This window comes from Cyprinodon variegatus, unplaced genomic scaffold (assembly GCF_000732505.1).
Source record: "Cyprinodon variegatus isolate N-32 unplaced genomic scaffold, C_variegatus-1.0 Scaffold205, whole genome shotgun sequence".
NCBI lineage: Eukaryota > Metazoa > Chordata > Actinopteri > Cyprinodontiformes > Cyprinodontidae > Cyprinodon > Cyprinodon variegatus.
Window position 1 is genome coordinate 451,392 of NW_015150658.1, and position 19,488 is coordinate 470,879.

Sequence of the window (19,488 nt, forward strand, 5' to 3'; positions counted from 1 at the left end):
AGAATCAAAAAATGTGTTTGAATAAATATAAATCATTGGGAAAATAAATGTCTAAGGAACAGATAGCTTTAACCCTTTATTGGGAACTCATTAAAAATACTTTGAAAATCAAAATTTCAAGCCAAGAGTGTTATTGGAGGACAGAATGACACCTTATTATTTTTGCAACATTCAAAATACATGTATATTTTAATGGCAAAAAAAAAGGTAAATGTGATAATAAGATACGGCCGCTGGTCTTATCATAAAAATTAAAAGTGCTTCATTAAGAAATTCATGAAAAACACTCACAGCGAACAAAACACTTTTAATATCAGTATTAATGCTGATACAGGCACTTACATATTTTAATCCTTGACTTAGCATATTAACTATTTTAGCATTTTTAACTTTTTATCTTAGTTTTTTCCTTTTTTTCTTTCAAGTGCTCATCTAACTTGTCAAACACCAAAAAAAGAACATGTCAGCCACGTAGCAGTATCTTTGTTGAATGGCTGAATATGAGGGACTCCATTTGTAAGGGGTATGAAAGTGATTAAAAATGGTAACTTGCCCTATAAAGGGGCTGCTCACAGCAGATGGTGTATGGTCTAGCATCTTATGCATAAAAAAGTAAACAAATAACACCAAAAAATGATTTGTTCATGTTAAATTGAAGCGATACACAGCATTTATCCGTCCTGTTTGTGGTTAAACCTGGTTTCGTTTTGATCCTGAAAAGTAGGGGTTCATTGTGCCTGCAGCTTTCTAGCGGATCATCAATCTTTAAAAAGCCTGAATTGCTGATTCCAAATTCGACCAATACATTTTTTTTAAACAGCCCTTATTATTTTGCAATAGACCTTCAGTGTTTCAATTTCGTTTTATTTCAAGTCGAACGTTGCCTTTAAAATAATAAAAACTTTGTTTAAGTAAAAACAAAATGGAAGAAAATCAGGCCTGCGATAAATCGGTGCAGCTTACTGAAAATAAAGTTTGTAGAGGCATTGCGTACGCAGTGGCCATCTGCTGATAGTACTCACTCACACATCTGTCAGTCTGGCAGCTTCAGTGGCTTTAGCTCTGGTTTCAGTGAGCTCTGCTGTTTATACTCTATTCAAAGCACAACTTGTCTTTTATCCTTCTTTTTCTTTGCACATTTTCACATCTTGGACTTTCTTTTCTTGGTTTTCACTCATCCGCTGAGTCAAATACTTCCTTGTTTACAAATCAAATCTGAAATATCATACCTCTGGTTATATGGTCTTCTTATGCTAAACACTGAAAACATTAAGCTGAACAACAAGGAGAGCAATCAGAAAGATTAAAACAAAGAAAAAACTATACTAACCCATCAGGGCATCCTAATTTAATCATAAATGTCTTGCATGCAACAAGACTGAGCTGCAAGTGTAGAAATTTGTAAAGTTAGAGTACGCATTTAAGACCTTTTAACAAAAATTACTTTGGTGTCTCTAATGATAACTATAGTTATAGTCTAGTGCAGTGGTTCCCAAAGATTTGCTTCTGGGCCCCCCTTTGGATTACAATAAAATTTCCACGCCCCACACTTTGGGAACCACTGGTCTAGTGGGTTAGAGTTGTGTGCTTGTGTTCTGATCCCGGCTCGATGCCAACAGCCTCAACTCTGGGTTCCTGTGCAAAGACCCTCAACCCACCGCTGCTTCCTGGGCGCCGCACAATGGCAGCCCACTGTTCCCCAAGGGGATGGATTAAATTCAGAGGTAAATTTCTTCAATGTGGGATCAATAAAGTTAAAAAATAAATAAATGAAAATGAGGCCTTCATGTTTTACTCTCCTAGACTGAAGACAGTCCCTAATAGGGCTGGGTAAAAGAAATCGATATAATTGATTTTGAATCAATTCCTTTACATTTTTGCAAAATCGATGTCTAGGAAAAGAGATCGATTCGTTTTAAAGTGACGCGCGTGACGTTCACATTCAAATGAGCAGGAAAGATGCTCTCAAGATGACTTCAAGCCAGACAGCTGCAGACAAAACTGAAGACATTAACAAATGGGGCTGACCAGCAAACACCCTGTAGTTGTTACAGACAACGCTGCACACATGGTTTGTACAGTGGAGATAATGCAGCAAATACATGTCTGCTGTGTCCCCGCTGTGTCACGTCTGCTTGCTCAAGTGAGGCTTCACTTTTTCTCTTTTCACAAACAAGTTTGCACTTTTGAGACAGTTTTGTTCACATCTCAAGTTTAAACTGTCCGATTTACAAGTTTGTACTTTTTGTTTAATATGACAGGAACAAAACAAAATACATGAGTATTTTGAAACACAGTTGAACCACTTTCATTATTGTAAAAACAGATCGAATCGAAATTAATCGATTTAGAACTGTATGAATCAAAATCGAATCGATTCAGGACTTTGGCGAAAATACCCATGTCTAGTCCCTAATAATCTATATAACCCAGCCCTCCATGCCATCCTGTTCTCCAAATGTACTGCAATTTCTTAGGGTATTAAATACAAAAACATAAAACAGTGCACAATCCTGAGTGAAAGTATAGTGACACACATTAGAAATAAAGTGTATCACTATACTTTAAAAGTAAAGTATAAAATGCATATGAATGTAACACTGTAATAAAAAAAGTTACATTCAAATGGATTTTTAAACCCTTAATTTAATACTTCAGTCAAATTCAGTGCAACTGTTTTGTTAAACAGAACTATATTTACAATTTAATCTCAGTGTGAATACAGTCATACACTCAGTCGATCGCTCCAAAAAGGAAAAGAAGAGGATAGACCAACAGCAAACCTACCAAGACAGGAAGGGCAGCATTTATAGGGAAGGAAGGCTTAGTTCAGCAGAGATAAGGAAAGCTGGGACACATTTTAAGGGGAAGATGGGCATGCATGCCAAAGCCTTTAGATTTTTACTTTTAAGAAAAAATATTTTAAACCATGTTTCATTTTATGTTTATTTCAGAGGAAATAAACATTTGATCTCTTGTTGTTTTTTTTCAGTCTGATCATTTTTTATCAGGCACAGCCTTTAAAATGTATTGTAGTTTCATTCATTTTTTTTGTGTAAAGAAAAAAATCAGCAATAGAAAATGTATATAAATATATCACATACAAATTTTAAATCAGTTGTTAGGGTTACATGTATCAGCAAATATGACAATAACACAGTTTCTGTTGCTGTTCACCAGGTTTTCGCACATTTCAGCAGGGATTTCTACACATTTTCCGTCCAGAATATCTTTAAATCATTTGGGTTTCCTTGCTGCTGAATGGAAATTCATAGCTTTAGCTCCCTCTGCAGAATGCCTGTTGGAGGGAGGAGTGGAGTCTGACCTGACGCCTCCTTAACAGGCTTCTTGTTTTGTCCTTTTAATCTTTTATGTTGCGTCTTGAGTTACTATAATGCTTGGAGACTCATCCATGACTACTCTTTGGTGTTTTTCACAGTATATTTCACATTAAATTACCAAGTTTGGTCCAGTATCTTTCACAAAAACATAATTTTCCAAAGCATGTTTCCAGCTTTGTGGACATCCCATTGTACATCAGGATCAAGCTAAAGGGTCACCAACGTGGTGCCTGATGGCACCAAAGGGCCCCTTAAGGACCACATGGGGAGCCCTCAGCATCTTCTGAAAACAGAGCAACTAATCAGTGGAGTAAGTTTACAATTTGATTTTATGCTGCTGCTCTTATTTTTTTAACTGCTGATGTTCTTGGAGCTCATCCCAGACTTGATATATGATCTTGAACCTGAAGTCTCTTTCAAGCCGAAAAACTGATGCTTTTAATGGAGCCAAAGGTAAAATGTAGGAGCTATGACTACGGGTGCTGCAGAGGATCTTCTTCTTCTTCTTATGTTTTTTATTGGTGGAAGGCAACCAACTTAAGGTGCATTTACCGCCACCTACCACACTGGATTGTGGTTATGAATGATGTCAGAGGGAAGTTATTAATTCATACCTCAGTGGTATGCACGAATCTGCATATTATCTATCTATCAATATCTATACAAACTCACATATAAATGAATATGTGTGTATATGCACATCCATACACACACTTATATTCTTACTTTAAATACGATTAAATAATCCAGTGTTTTTTAAAAATCGAATTGACTGATTTCTAGCAGAATTAGATTTACTCCCTAAAACGTTTATCATTGAAAATCCAATTTTTTCTCTACAGTATGTAGTGTTGACTTTAAATTCTGACGTTATTGTGAATATTTACATTCGAATAATACATGTTCCACTGTTTCCATCTGATTGCAGTAATTACAAGTCCCTGTGTCATGTTTTCCTGTTTTTAAAAGAGAACTATTAAGTCCAGTATGACCAGTTCTAAGGCGAGATATGACTACCTCTTCTTTCCACCTTCCATTTGTACAACTATGACCCCCCACAGTCTTTTGAATTTTATATAGATCTCTACCAGTGTCATGATAATCCCAATGTTCCTGCAAAACCTTACAGATTTTATTCTGAATTATAGATTTATCTTCACTTTTGCTTAAAGGAATAATTAAGTTAATAATATCTAATTCTAAAGCCTGTTAAGCTGATTTTTTTTTACAGTTTTTACACAATTCTGACTTTAATCTCAGAATTCTGACTTTAATCTCAGAATCTTCACTTTTTTTCTCAGAATTCTGAATTTAATCTCAAAATTCTGACTTTAATCTCAGAATCCTGACTCTTTTTTTTCCTTCAGAATTCTGACTTTTTTCTCAGAATTCTGACTTTTTTTCTCAAAATTCTAACTCAGAATTTTGGATCTTAATGTAGATGGGCACCATATGTGGGAGCACTTAGATCCAATGGCAAATATGTGAGTTGTTTGAGGGGGCCAGTAACACATTGGTCGAAAATGATGGAATTAGGCAACTTTGTACGTGCCCAAGGGGTCCCCGGTGATGCTATATCATTAATGGAAGAGAGGAAGGTGATTAAAACAAGATAGGTAGTCTCTAAAACAGACATGGCTACGTCTTAATGCTAACATGTTTGTTAGCTGTCGGAAAACAGTAAGAATTCTAAGATTAGACTCAGAATTCTGAAATTTTTGTCATATTATACGGAAATAAAATTTTAAAATCAGTTAACTTTTTAAATGTTTTCAGTGGCCCTTATCCTCTTCCGTGTCTGTCTCATAAAATCCCTGTTAAATGCATTTAAATATGTAGCTGCAAAGGGATAGTAAGATATATATTGTTTTATAAATACCTTTCCAAGGCACTGAGTGTTGATTTTAGTGTAACTGCATTTTGCTGAGAGCAGCTGTTATTAGTTCACATCGTACAAGTTTATTAGGCAGCCCCAGTTTGGTTCCTTCATTCTCCTGCTTTATGACGATAAAACATGATGTTTACAGTTTACATGTTTACAGTTATATCTGCTAATGTCTCAACGAATCTGCAGTTCGACCACAGCTAGCAGATTAGCTGACGATGACAGCTCTTCTTAATTTAACGATTTAATTATAAAACAAATTATGTGAATCAATAATTTGGAACTTTGTTGTTCTACCTGTAGTTTGGAAAAGTCCTCGATTCACTTCTTCGGCGTTAACGTGGTTTGTTTTTGTTTTAACATCCCGCAAAATCATTTTAGTGAGAGTAGTGTTTCAAAATAAAAGCATAGTTTCGTCTTGTATGGTGAACGTAATGTGTTTTCCGTTGAAAAGCTCTTATTTTGAAAATAAAGGTATAGGAACCAGAAGTTGACGAGACATCTTACTGATCCGATTTAAATTTGTTCAAAAATGTCATTATTTATGATTGGCGTATATTTAATATCGAATTTGTTAAAATTGAAAATTTAAAGAGATTCAAACGAAGTTTCTTGGCGTTGTGTGAATATGCGTGTGTGACTAGTGTGAATATGCGGAACCTTTTAAGATAGGTTTGTGTGGATGGGGAAGAGCTAGTGACGGACACCGGTTCTCTACAGGCTGATGCAAGTTGAATGAGGGAGCTGTCAGCATAACGGTATGAAAGAAAGGAGAGAAAATAAACGGGCATCCTTTTATTATTATCCGCCTTTAGCTCAGTAATTGTGTTGCTAAGGAAACACTTTGCTGTTGATGTATTTAATTTAATCGGGAACATCAGTAGCCATTAGCCAGGTTTACCAAGCTAGCTCCACAGACTGGTCACATATGGGAGACTTCTATGCAGCAGGAGGAGGGAATATAAGGAAGTTAGAGATTTAAATTAGTTAGATCTAATTTTTAAAGACACATAGAACCTTCTCTGGCGTGACTGTTTTATTTAAGTCCTTTCTATCATTGTGTCAGGGGGACAGACGGGAGAGATGACAGACTGCCAAGGAGACGGAGAAGGAGCCAGCACTCCAATGGAGCTGTATGAGAGACTCGGTGCACAGGGGGATAAAGTCAGATCATTGAAATCAGCCAAAGCTGAGAAAGTGAGTAATTTGGTAGATTAAATTCAGATTTCCTAAACTAGCCTTAGGTATGTTAGCTAAATTTCCGAAAGAGTTGTATATCAAAACAAAGGGAACTACAGAGAACTTTCAGTGGATGCCAACATTGTTTATTCTGGTAAAACAGAAGGACAGTTTCAGCTTTTTTCTAAAAAGGAAACCAGGGAGCGATTTAGTTAATCGCAATTAATACTGAAACCTGAGAAAAGTTGTAACCCCCAAAACAAAAAAATATTTTTTATTTTCAAATTAAATGCCTCTTTGTAAATTTGCACATTGAAAATCATTGCACACCCCTAGCTCATTAAAAATAAAATAATACAAAACACAAAAACCTAACCTGGGTTAGCAAAGCATCTGTATATGTGTGCAATACCTTGTTTCATGACCAAGTCGTGAATTTTTAGAAGAATACTGTATTTAAAAAAACTGATGTGGTTTTCTGCCTTGAAATAAAAACTTTTTTTGGGTTGTCTTCTTTTTAAAAATAAAAAAAATCTGTGTAAATAAATCATTTCAGCTGCTTATCTCAGTCTTTTCTTTTCTCTGATCATTTCTTTTAGAATCACTTTTTCTGTATGGATCTTTTCATTCTGTTTATTGTTTCCTTTTGTTTGTTTTCTCCAATGAATTGTTTTAATCGCTGTGTTTGCTCCTTCAGGTTGAAATTGATGCCGCCGTCCAGCAGCTGCTGATGCTGAAAATGGACTACAAAAAGATGACGGGTCAGGACTACAAAGCAGGATGCCCACCATCAGAAGACATGGCTGCGGCGAACAATGGGCCCGCAGCAGATGGCGCCAGTGAAGAGGACACAGTCGACCCTTGGAACGTTTCAACCACAAATGCCAAGGGAGTTGATTATGACAAATTAATAGGTAGGAGTCTTGTTTTTGGAGAAGTAGTACATCATGGTGGATGGATTAATAATATTTTCTCTTTTTAGTGAGGTTTGGGAGCAGCAAGATCGACAAGGAGCTGGTGGATAGAATAGAAAAAGTTTGTGGACAGAAGCCCCATCGCTTCCTAAGAAGAGGGGTTTTCTTCTCACACAGGTTTCTGGTCTTCCGCTCTCACTCATCATCAATGAATAAGTTCTGAGCAGTTAGATTAATCATAATAGCTGTTTATGTTTTTATTGTCCAAAAATTCAAACTTAGTGTTCAGCTTTATACCATCTTCTAGTTAATTATTGCTTAAAAGCATCCAGTAGAGATATCAATCTGTTTTATTTTCCACAGTCTCATTAAATCAACAAAGAAACAAGATTTTCACATTTTAAGTATTTTTTTACCCAAATACTTCAAACATAGCTATGTAAATTAGATGTGACGGAGCATCTTAAAGTAGTGCATAGCTGTGAAGAGTTAGGAAATCAGCACATGGGTTATTTGCATGCTTTTAAAATTAAAATGTGAAGAGATGTGATCCACATTTGAATTCAACACCTCTGTGATGATACTTTGTATAACGACCGTCTATCACAGCTGCAAGTCATTAAGGGTGTGTCTCTATCAACCTGGTTAATCTAGAGAATATTTCCCTCTTCTTTCTTGCAAAATATTTAGATCAGGGTGGATAAAGAACATTTCAAGTATCAGATTCTTTATATCGTTTAGATCTGGACTTCTCTGCGCCATTCTAGAACAAGAACATGCCTTAATTTGGTTGTAATGATAGAAGATGAATCTCCACTGCAGTCTCAAATCATTTGCAACAGATTTCCTTTCAGTATTCAGCTCCACTAATCTTCCCATCAACTCTGATAAGCCTCTCCACATCAGCTATCAGCATGACACTGCCACCACCACGTCTCAATATGTGGAGGGTATGTTCAGTGTGAGGTACTTGGTAGATCTATAACAAGTATAGCATTTTGTATAAGGACAAAAAAATTATAATTTTGACCTCAGGTGACATTTATGTGCCTTTTACTTTGTAAGAAACTAAATCAGGACTATATAGAGCTTTTCATTAACAATGGCTCTCTTTGGCTTTATGTCAAAGAGATCCATAAAGGGGCAGCATGGTGGTCCGCATGACTAATTGCTGTAGTCCTATTAACATCTGAACAGCCCCTCAATAATCCCTAAAATCCCCTTTTCTGTTTCTCTGATTGTTCCTCCTCTGGGTCAGTTTGTTAGTTTTGATGCACCACCTCATAAACATGTAAGACCTTCACCTTTCAGCTGATTAAACACAAGCAAACTCCCTTACTTTTTGTCACTTTTGCAGGCATTTGGTTAAACTAGATTTTATATAATGAAATATTGTCAGGGTTTTCTTCAACGCATTTCAGACTAATGTGTCACCACTCTGAAATTTCTCACCCGTCCAGAAATTTAGGCCGATGGGCCTGTTTTATTTATTTATATTTTTTGCCTGATGGCCCTTTGACTGAATTATGGGCTCCCTCCCAAAGCGTTCTGTTGGCCACATTTCAGCACAAGCACTTGTTTTGTTCTAACAGAATTTCATTGAAATCATAAAAATGTTGCTCAACAGCCTTAGAAATGTAGTTTTTAAGCATTCTTACTTCATTATTTAAAAATTTGCACGAGAGAAGTGCTACAAAACATGACATCCGTCACCTCATGCTCACCTTAAGCTTGTAAAGACATGAACAAAAGGGCAACCACTGAAGGACGGGGTGGAGTATCCAGACCAAACATCTGGTCTGTCAGGCTGAACCGGTTGAGGGTCACAGTGTTTTTCATATTGTTTGTTTCTGGCCAATAAAATGCAGCATCACTGCTGCACCGGTGCATGCCGTGGCTGTGGTGAATCACAGCTTTGTCACTGGGTCAGTCTAATCGTTTGCATATTAAGGAGAGTTATGAACGTCACCTCCGGACATGGATGAAAGATCTAACAAAATAGGAGTGGGCTTAATTACAAAAAAAAAAGACAATATGAGTGTAGGAAATAGAATAATAATAATCAAAATAAATAAATAGGCCCCCCACTGCTATACTAATAAACAATCCTGCTTCAAACCCTGATAACAAATAAAGGTAAACACTAAAGCTGCAACTAGCAATTATTTTGCTAATAGATTAATCTTTTGATGCTTTTTTAGATTACTTGATTAAAATTCAATAACAAACGGTCCCTTAAAGAAGATTTGACATGAGAATCAAACCAAGCAAAGCTAAAGCTGCCAATTAGGGAGTTCCAGATAGAACATCTCCACAAACAATTTTTCATCTTAAATGCAAAATATATATATATATTTAAAGTGGCTAGCTCTTTCAGCTAAATGGATTTCTTTGAGTCTCTATACTCCAGCTAATGATTAATAAATTACTAAATCATCATTAATCTCTCAATCCCAGTAAATACATATACCTGCCTCTTTTCCTCTTTGCAAAATGTAATAGTTTAAGACTTTGATTTATTGATAAATTCATTTAAGAGCAAAATAATTTGATGGTAGCTTATACCAGCAGACTGATAATGTGTAGAACTCTGTGTTAGTTCCACACATTATTAATGTGGGACTACTGCCATCAGATCTGTTCTGCAAAAATGAATTCAGCTTGTAGGCTAAGTTAGAGCAGTGGAGGAATAAACTGAATGTTTTCCCCTTTGCTCTGCAGAGATATGCATCAGGTACTTGATGCATATGAGAAGCACAAGTCTTTCTACCTGTACACCGGCAGAGGCCCGTCCTCAGAGGCCATGCATGTCGGTCACCTCATCCCGTTTATCTTCACTAAGTGAGTTTAAGCGTAATTTCTGTTTAATTACACAGAAGTTTGAATTTTATACGACTGTGATCTTGAATGAAGAACATTCCTTCAAAGTTAGAAGTGAATATTTTCCTTTGAGTGCAGATGGCTTCAGGACGTTTTTGACATCCCCCTGGTGATCCAGCTGACGGACGACGAGAAGTACCTGTGGAAGGACCTGACTGTTGAAGAATGCCACCGCTTTGCAATAGAGAACGCCAAGGATATTATAGCCTGTGGCTTTGACCTTAACAAGACATTTATCTTCTCTGACCTGGACTACATGGGGTAAAACAAGACAGGAGGCTTTAGGTTGAAAAGAGAAAACTGTCAACAGAGCAGAGCGACTTGTTGCGTTGTTTGTTTTTCAGTGTTTTTTCTTTTACTTTCCGTTCCACAGTGCCTGCCCTGAATTCTACCGAAATGTGGTGAAGATCCAGAAGCATGTGACATTTAACCAGGTCAAAGGAATCTTTGGCTTTACGGACAGCGATTGCATCGGTAAGGAACTGAAAACACAAAAATTGGGGACAGCTGAGGGGAAAAAAAACAAGAGCTTCAGGTTTTCCATCCATCTTCTGTCATGCTTATCCCAAGCGGGGTCACAAGGGGTGCTGGTTCCTGTCTCCAGCTGTCCACAGCTGCTCTCAAACGGCCAGTACAACAAACAAGCTGCTCTTTTTGATTTGGCCGAATCAAGCTAGTTTGCTCCTCTTAACATTGTTTTTGTAGATCACCTCTACAGTAATTGACATATGGTCCACCAAGCTACTAATACAAAACAATTATAATCAATGCAAGCATTTACAGAGTCTTTGCTCGGCGACAAAGGCGAGCTATGAGCTGATAAAAATGTATTTGATTCTATTTTTGTTAAACACCTGTAGCAAGGCTGCTGTAAATATTTATTAATCTAATCACTTTAATAGGAAACTAAATAATCACAGCATCTGGATTTTCAATACAGTTTAAGAAAGATGATTTATGTGTTTAAATACTGTACTGTGGTCATTAGAAAAATGTATGAATATATTGCCAAAGGTATTGCTTTTGCTCACATATGAGTTTCAGTGACATCCCATTCCTAATCTATAGGGGTTCAATATGACGTCTGTCCAACCTTTGCAGCCAGAACAGCTTCAACTCTTCTGGGAAGGCTGTCTATAAGGTTTAGGATTGTTTATGGACATTTTTTACCATTCCCTCTGAAGGCCACTTATGAGGTCATACACTGGTGTAGGATGAGAGGTTCTAGCGTTCAGTCTCCACTCTCATTCATCCTTAAAGTGTTCTGTGGGGTTAAGGTCAGCAGTCTGTACAGGCCAGTGAAGGTGATCCATGCCAGACTCTGTCTTTATGGGCCTTGCTTTGTGCTCTGGTGCAGTCATGTTGGAAGAGGAACAGCCCAGCTCCAAGCCGTTCCTACATTGTTGGGAACATCGAATTGTTCAAAAAAAATCTTGGTATGCTGTAGCATTCAGAGATCCCTTCACTGGAACTCAGAGGCCAATTCCACACATAAATCCCTCCTCCAACCAACTTCACCCTTGGCACAAAGCAGTCAGATAAGGACCCGTTCTCCTGGCAACCGACAAACCCAGACTCGTCTATCAGATTTCTAGATGAAGAAGAGTGACGCTCCAGAGAAAGTGTCTCTACTGCTCTGCCGTCCAGTGTCGGCGTGCTTTAGTTCTCTGCATTCAATAATTTGCATTACACCTGGTGATGTACGGCTTGGAAGCAGCTGCTGGGACATGGAAAGCCATTTCATAAAGCTCTCTGTTCTAGAGCTAATCTGAAAGCCATATGGTGTTTGAAGGTGTTAAGTAATTGACCCTGCAGAAAGTTGGCAACCTCTTTACACCACGCCTTCAGCATTCACTGACCCCGCCCCGTCGGTTTACCTGGTCTACCACTTCATGGCTGAGTGGCTGTCGTTCCCAAATGCCTCCGTTTTCTTATACAGCTGACGGTTGAATGTTTAGGAGGAAATGATGATGCATTTGCTGCACGGGTGGCATCCTGTCACAGCTACAGGCTGGATTTCACTGAGCTCCTGATAGAGCCCTATTCTTTCACAAGTCTGTAACAGTCTGCATGCCTAGGTGATTTATTTTATAAACCTGTGGCCATGGAAGCGATTGAAACATCCAATTCCAGTAATTATGATGGGTGAGGAAATGCTTTTGGCAATAGAATCTCTAGATGAAAGACTCAGTGTGGGGTTGGATATAAATAAATCGTTTCCACATTTTTCTTCTTCCACTCGAAAATAGTAAGAACATTGTAATGTTTTCTTCTCCATACAGGGAAGATCAGTTTTCCAGCCATCCAGGCCGCACCCTCCTTCAGTAACTCCTTCCCTCATATCTTTGGAAGCAGAAAAGACATACAGTGTCTCATTCCTTGTGCCATTGATCAGGTCAGGATTCCGACATGTATCAGCAACGCTCACAAATATATTTCCATGATACAAATAACTTGTCTAATTGCTTTCCTATCCCTCCTACAGGACCCCTATTTCAGGATGACCCGTGATGTCGCTCCAAGGATCGGTTATCCAAAGCCAGCACTGCTGCACTCCACCTTCTTCCCTGCCCTGCAGGGGGCGCAGACGAAAATGAGCGCCAGCGATGCCAACTCCTCCATATTCCTGACAGACACACCGAAGCAGATCAAGAACAAGGTGCTTTAACCGCATCGGTCCCCTCTTGGAAAGTAAGTGCTCTGTGTTCATTTTTGGCAAACTTCCCTCACCTGTTCTTCTTCCTGACAGATTAACAAACACGCTTTTTCCGGAGGGAAGGACACTGTAGAAGAGCACAGGAAGTACGGCGGGAACGCAGATGTAGACGTCTCATTCATGTATTTGACTTTCTTCCTTGAGGATGATGAAGAGCTGGAGAAAATCCGACAGGTGAGGAAGATGACAAACACCCAGAGTTTTCCTTCTGTTATCCGACTCTTCTCATCTTCCATCTAATCCCACTCATTTGATATTGTCTCTCCCAGGACTACACCAGTGGAGCGCTGCTAACAGGCGAACTGAAGAAAAAATTGATTGAGACTCTGCAGCCAATGATTGCCCAGCATCAAGAGAGACGCAAACAAGTCACAGACGAAACAGTGAAGCAATTTATGACACCCAGACCTTTAAATTTTAACTTGTAGCTCGGTGGAGCGTCACAGATCCATGTTTATTGTACTCTACTATTTTTCATTTAAAGTAATCTGTAATGGGTGGAAACATTGGAAGGATTGTGTTCTTCTCCAAAATAAGCATGGCAATGTTCATGTGGAATCAAATGCACGTTTGTGTTCCTCATCTGGAGCTCTCTACTCTCAAAGTAAGAGGCATGTAATCTAAAAGCTGCTTAAAGACGAACAAAAGAAAAGTCATCTGCTTCGGAGGTCTTCTGTGGAAAAATTCCTTTTACCAAGAGATGTTGTAGTCTTGTTTTTATATGATTGTAAAAATGAGAGGTGTTATAATCACACATTCATATCAGAACAGTTTTAGGCGGGGCATTTTTCAGAAACGGAACAATGAAGTTTTGAGCTTTTCAGCAAAAAATTGAAATGCATTGAAAAACTAAAAAATTCGACATACAGTGCAGCTGAAATTCATTGATGAAATAGTTGTATTTCTATAATTTGGTGGGTAAAATCTCTACATATTTCAAGTTTAAGGTTAGGGCTTTTCCAAGAGCTCAGCACTAACCTACTTTATCATTTGAAGCCTATTTTTTTTTATGTGTGTTTGGGTTGATTGCCCTGTTGTACCACTCACTTGTGTCAGTTTTTGCCTCTTGCAGAGAATTGAAGTAGCTCTAGTGTGATCCATTCTACTCTGAACTTGAAGTAATTGTGTTCTAGTTTCACGCTTTTAGGCCTTCCTAGTTTTATTTTATTTNTCAGCTTGTAGGCTAAGTTAGAGCAGTGGAGGAATAAACTGAATGTTTTCCCCTTTGCTCTGCAGAGATATGCATCAGGTACTTGATGCATATGAGAAGCACAAGTCTTTCTACCTGTACACCGGCAGAGGCCCGTCCTCAGAGGCCATGCATGTCGGTCACCTCATCCCGTTTATCTTCACTAAGTGAGTTTAAGCGTAATTTCTGTTTAATTACACAGAAGTTTGAATTTTATACGACTGTGATCTTGAATGAAGAACATTCCTTCAAAGTTAGAAGTGAATATTTTCCTTTGAGTGCAGATGGCTTCAGGACGTTTTTGACATCCCCCTGGTGATCCAGCTGACGGACGACGAGAAGTACCTGTGGAAGGACCTGACTGTTGAAGAATGCCACCGCTTTGCAATAGAGAACGCCAAGGATATTATAGCCTGTGGCTTTGACCTTAACAAGACATTTATCTTCTCTGACCTGGACTACATGGGGTAAAACAAGACAGGAGGCTTTAGGTTGAAAAGAGAAAACTGTCAACAGAGCAGAGCGACTTGTTGCGTTGTTTGTTTTTCAGTGTTTTTTCTTTTACTTTCCGTTCCACAGTGCCTGCCCTGAATTCTACCGAAATGTGGTGAAGATCCAGAAGCATGTGACATTTAACCAGGTCAAAGGAATCTTTGGCTTTACGGACAGCGATTGCATCGGTAAGGAACTGAAAACACAAAAATTGGGGACAGCTGAGGGGAAAAAAAACAAGAGCTTCAGGTTTTCCATCCATCTTCTGTCATGCTTATCCCAAGCGGGGTCACAAGGGGTGCTGGTTCCTGTCTCCAGCTGTCCACAGCTGCTCTCAAACGGCCAGTACAACAAACAAGCTGCTCTTTTTGATTTGGCCGAATCAAGCTAGTTTGCTCCTCTTAACATTGTTTTTGTAGATCACCTCTACAGTAATTGACATATGGTCCACCAAGCTACTAATACAAAACAATTATAATCAATGCAAGCATTTACAGAGTCTTTGCTCGGCGACAAAGGCGAGCTATGAGCTGATAAAAATGTATTTGATTCTATTTTTGTTAAACACCTGTAGCAAGGCTGCTGTAAATATTTATTAATCTAATCACTTTAATAGGAAACTAAATAATCACAGCATCTGGATTTTCAATACAGTTTAAGAAAGATGATTTATGTGTTTAAATACTGTACTGTGGTCATTAGAAAAATGTATGAATATATTGCCAAAGGTATTGCTTTTGCTCACATATGAGTTTCAGTGACATCCCATTCCTAATCTATAGGGGTTCAATATGACGTCTGTCCAACCTTTGCAGCCAGAACAGCTTCAACTCTTCTGGGAAGGCTGTCTATAAGGTTTAGGATTGTTTATGGACATTTTTTACCATTCCCTCTGAAGGCCACTTATGAGGTCATACACTGGTGTAGGATGAGAGGTTCTAGCGTTCAGTCTCCACTCTCATTCATCCTTAAAGTGTTCTGTGGGGTTAAGGTCAGCAGTCTGTACAGGCCAGTGAAGGTGATCCATGCCAGACTCTGTCTTTATGGGCCTTGCTTTGTGCTCTGGTGCAGTCATGTTGGAAGAGGAACAGCCCAGCTCCAAGCCGTTCCTACATTGTTGGGAACATCGAATTGTTCAAAAAAAATCTTGGTATGCTGTAGCATTCAGAGATCCCTTCACTGGAACTCAGAGGCCAATTCCACACATAAATCCCTCCTCCAACCAACTTCACCCTTGGCACAAAGCAGTCAGATAAGGACCCGTTCTCCTGGCAACCGACAAACCCAGACTCGTCTATCAGATTTCTAGATGAAGAAGAGTGACGCTCCAGAGAAAGTGTCTCTACTGCTCTGCCGTCCAGTGTCGGCGTGCTTTAGTTCTCTGCATTCAATAATTTGCATTACACCTGGTGATGTACGGCTTGGAAGCAGCTGCTGGGACATGGAAAGCCATTTCATAAAGCTCTCTGTTCTAGAGCTAATCTGAAAGCCATATGGTGTTTGAAGGTGTTAAGTAATTGACCCTGCAGAAAGTTGGCAACCTCTTTACACCACGCCTTCAGCATTCACTGACCCCGCCCCGTCGGTTTACCTGGTCTACCACTTCATGGCTGAGTGGCTGTCGTTCCCAAATGCCTCCGTTTTCTTATACAGCTGACGGTTGAATGTTTAGGAGGAAATGATGATGCATTTGCTGCACGGGTGGCATCCTGTCACAGCTACAGGCTGGATTTCACTGAGCTCCTGATAGAGCCCTATTCTTTCACAAGTCTGTAACAGTCTGCATGCCTAGGTGATTTATTTTATAAACCTGTGGCCATGGAAGCGATTGAAACATCCAATTCCAGTAATTATGATGGGTGAGGAAATGCTTTTGGCAATAGAATCTCTAGATGAAAGACTCAGTGTGGGGTTGGATATAAATAAATCGTTTCCACATTTTTCTTCTTCCACTCGAAAATAGTAAGAACATTGTAATGTTTTCTTCTCCATACAGGGAAGATCAGTTTTCCAGCCATCCAGGCCGCACCCTCCTTCAGTAACTCCTTCCCTCATATCTTTGGAAGCAGAAAAGACATACAGTGTCTCATTCCTTGTGCCATTGATCAGGTCAGGATTCCGACATGTATCAGCAACGCTCACAAATATATTTCCATGATACAAATAACTTGTCTAATTGCTTTCCTATCCCTCCTACAGGACCCCTATTTCAGGATGACCCGTGATGTCGCTCCAAGGATCGGTTATCCAAAGCCAGCACTGCTGCACTCCACCTTCTTCCCTGCCCTGCAGGGGGCGCAGACGAAAATGAGCGCCAGCGATGCCAACTCCTCCATATTCCTGACAGACACACCGAAGCAGATCAAGAACAAGGTGCTTTAACCGCATCGGTCCCCTCTTGGAAAGTAAGTGCTCTGTGTTCATTTTTGGCAAACTTCCCTCACCTGTTCTTCTTCCTGACAGATTAACAAACACGCTTTTTCCGGAGGGAAGGACACTGTAGAAGAGCACAGGAAGTACGGCGGGAACGCAGATGTAGACGTCTCATTCATGTATTTGACTTTCTTCCTTGAGGATGATGAAGAGCTGGAGAAAATCCGACAGGTGAGGAAGATGACAAACACCCAGAGTTTTCCTTCTGTTATCCGACTCTTCTCATCTTCCATCTAATCCCACTCATTTGATATTGTCTCTCCCAGGACTACACCAGTGGAGCGCTGCTAACAGGCGAACTGAAGAAAAAATTGATTGAGACTCTGCAGCCAATGATTGCCCAGCATCAAGAGAGACGCAAACAAGTCACAGACGAAACAGTGAAGCAATTTATGACACCCAGACCTTTAAATTTTAACTTGTAGCTCGGTGGAGCGTCACAGATCCATGTTTATTGTACTCTACTATTTTTCATTTAAAGTAATCTGTAATGGGTGGAAACATTGGAAGGATTGTGTTCTTCTCCAAAATAAGCATGGCAATGTTCATGTGGAATCAAATGCACGTTTGTGTTCCTCATCTGGAGCTCTCTACTCTCAAAGTAAGAGGCATGTAATCTAAAAGCTGCTTAAAGACGAACAAAAGAAAAGTCATCTGCTTCGGAGGTCTTCTGTGGAAAAATTCCTTTTACCAAGAGATGTTGTAGTCTTGTTTTTATATGATTGTAAAAATGAGAGGTGTTATAATCACACATTCATATCAGAACAGTTTTAGGCGGGGCATTTTTCAGAAACGGAACAATGAAGTTTTGAGCTTTTCAGCAAAAAATTGAAATGCATTGAAAAACTAAAAAATTCGACATACAGTGCAGCTGAAATTCATTGATGAAATAGTTGTATTTCTATAATTTGGTGGGTAAAATCTCTACATATTTCAAGTTTAAGGTTAGGGCTTTTCCAAGAGCTCAGCACTAACCTACTTTATCATTTGAAGCCTATTTTTTTTTATGTGTGTTTGGGTTGATTGCCCTGTTGTACCACTCACTTGTGTCAGTTTTTGCCTCTTGCAGAGAATTGAAGTAGCTCTAGTGTGATCCATTCTACTCTGAACTTGAAGTAATTGTGTTCTAGTTTCACGCNCTTGTGTCAGTTTTTGCCTCTTGCAGAGAATTGAAGTAGCTCTAGTGTGATCCATTCTACTCTGAACTTGAAGTAATTGTGTTCTAGTTTCACGCTTTTAGGCCTTCCTAGTTTTATTTTATTTTTTAAGTTGTTTAAGTTAGAAACCCTCATGCCAGGGGTTATCAAAACCAAATTATAAATGGGCAAATAAAAATAAAAAACTAACACTTAAAAAGGTTTATAGCATCAAGAGTCCTTAAAGCTTTGGAGTTTGAAGAGGAATGTATTGATTCTTTGTATTGTGAAAATTTAAGAGAGTTTAAATTGGAGCCTTTTACCAGAAAATTAACATTTATAAATAAGAAATTTTGCAAAAACAATAAAAAAAAAAAAGATCACATAGAATTCTTGTTTATATCTACATGGATTGTAAAAACCAAAAAACACATCAGGGTATTTAAGAGAAAAGCCACTATGAATATTATCTTATATATAGCGAAATAAGTCTTTCCAATACCCTACAGTGAAAGGGCATTTCAAACAGAGGTGGACGACAGTTTCCTTGTCCTTATGGCAAAAGGAGCAGCTGCAGTCACTGTCTTTGTGTAGAGGTTGCTTTGCTGGATAGCACCTGTGTAGAATTTTAAAACACACATCCTGAATTTTGTTTGTAACAAGATATTTAGAATGGAAAGTCCACTTGGTCTCAGGTACAAATTGATTCCAGTAATGAATGACATAAGGCACAGTAGCAATGTCTTTCTGAAATAAAGTTTTTTTTTTTTTACTTGTGGACGAGCTGGGGAAAAAGCAGATTTTACCCACTAGAATCAAAAATTGATAAAGGAAGTGTAACCGGCCTCTCAATAAGGGAATGGACCCCATCCATGAATAGCATGAGCACACCATGAGGAATACTGTCCAATAACCCCAGGAGTTGGCTATAACGATAGACAACTCTCGGGGAATTACCAGAATCTGATAAGATGACAGAAATTCGGAGTAAGGCATCAGAAACCCCTCAGGATTGAAAAGTTGCTTGACAAAAATTAAGTTATTAAACCTTTTGTTTTAGACCAGGGGTATCAAAGTGGTTCCAGAAAGGGCCATGTGGCTGCACGTTTTCTTTCCAACCAAGCAATAGCACACCAGACTCCATTCATCGAGTAATGTTCAGATTGGACTCGATGAGATGACTGGAGTCTAGTAACCTGACTCCGCCAGATGGATTTGCTCCGCATATCCATCTGGAAACCTTCCGTTGAAGTAATTTTGGGAAGGGGCCAAAATACTGGTTAGCTGATTGGCCTATGTTGGTGATAGACGGGCCAAATAAAC

The 19,488-nt window shown here is 38.9% G+C and overlaps 3 protein-coding genes across 3 annotated transcripts in view; 2 read left to right on the plus strand and 1 right to left on the minus strand.

The window, feature by feature from the left end:
- wdr25 (WD repeat domain 25) overlaps nt 1-5,613 on the minus strand; it is a 41,713-nt gene extending 36,100 nt beyond the window's left edge. Inside the window, exon 1 of the mRNA XM_015379990.1 lies at nt 5,524-5,613. The gene's annotated coding sequence lies outside the window, so the exon portion shown is untranslated. The remainder of the gene's footprint in view (nt 1-5,523) is intronic.
- Nucleotides 5,614-5,833: 220 nt separating this feature from the next.
- LOC107088074 (tryptophan--tRNA ligase, cytoplasmic-like) lies at nt 5,834-13,688 on the plus strand. Its single transcript, XM_015380010.1, has 11 exons — nt 5,834-5,984; nt 6,293-6,423; nt 7,103-7,319; nt 7,388-7,496; nt 10,041-10,160; nt 10,278-10,460; nt 10,573-10,673; nt 12,482-12,594; nt 12,685-12,858; nt 12,949-13,089; nt 13,185-13,688. The coding sequence occupies exons 2-11, from the start codon at nt 6,310-6,312 to the stop codon at nt 13,341-13,343; spliced, it is 1,431 nt and encodes a 476-aa protein (XP_015235496.1). The 5' UTR covers nt 5,834-5,984; nt 6,293-6,309; the 3' UTR covers nt 13,344-13,688.
- A 423-nt stretch (nt 13,689-14,111) lies between these two features.
- LOC107088075 (tryptophan--tRNA ligase, cytoplasmic-like) lies at nt 14,112-17,799 on the plus strand. The gene is made up of 7 exons (XM_015380011.1): nt 14,112-14,271; nt 14,389-14,571; nt 14,684-14,784; nt 16,593-16,705; nt 16,796-16,969; nt 17,060-17,200; nt 17,296-17,799. Exons 1-7 carry the CDS (start codon nt 14,129-14,131, stop codon nt 17,452-17,454), a joined length of 1,014 nt encoding a protein of 337 aa, XP_015235497.1. The 5' UTR covers nt 14,112-14,128; the 3' UTR covers nt 17,455-17,799.
- Nucleotides 17,800-19,488: the final 1,689 nt, after the last annotated feature.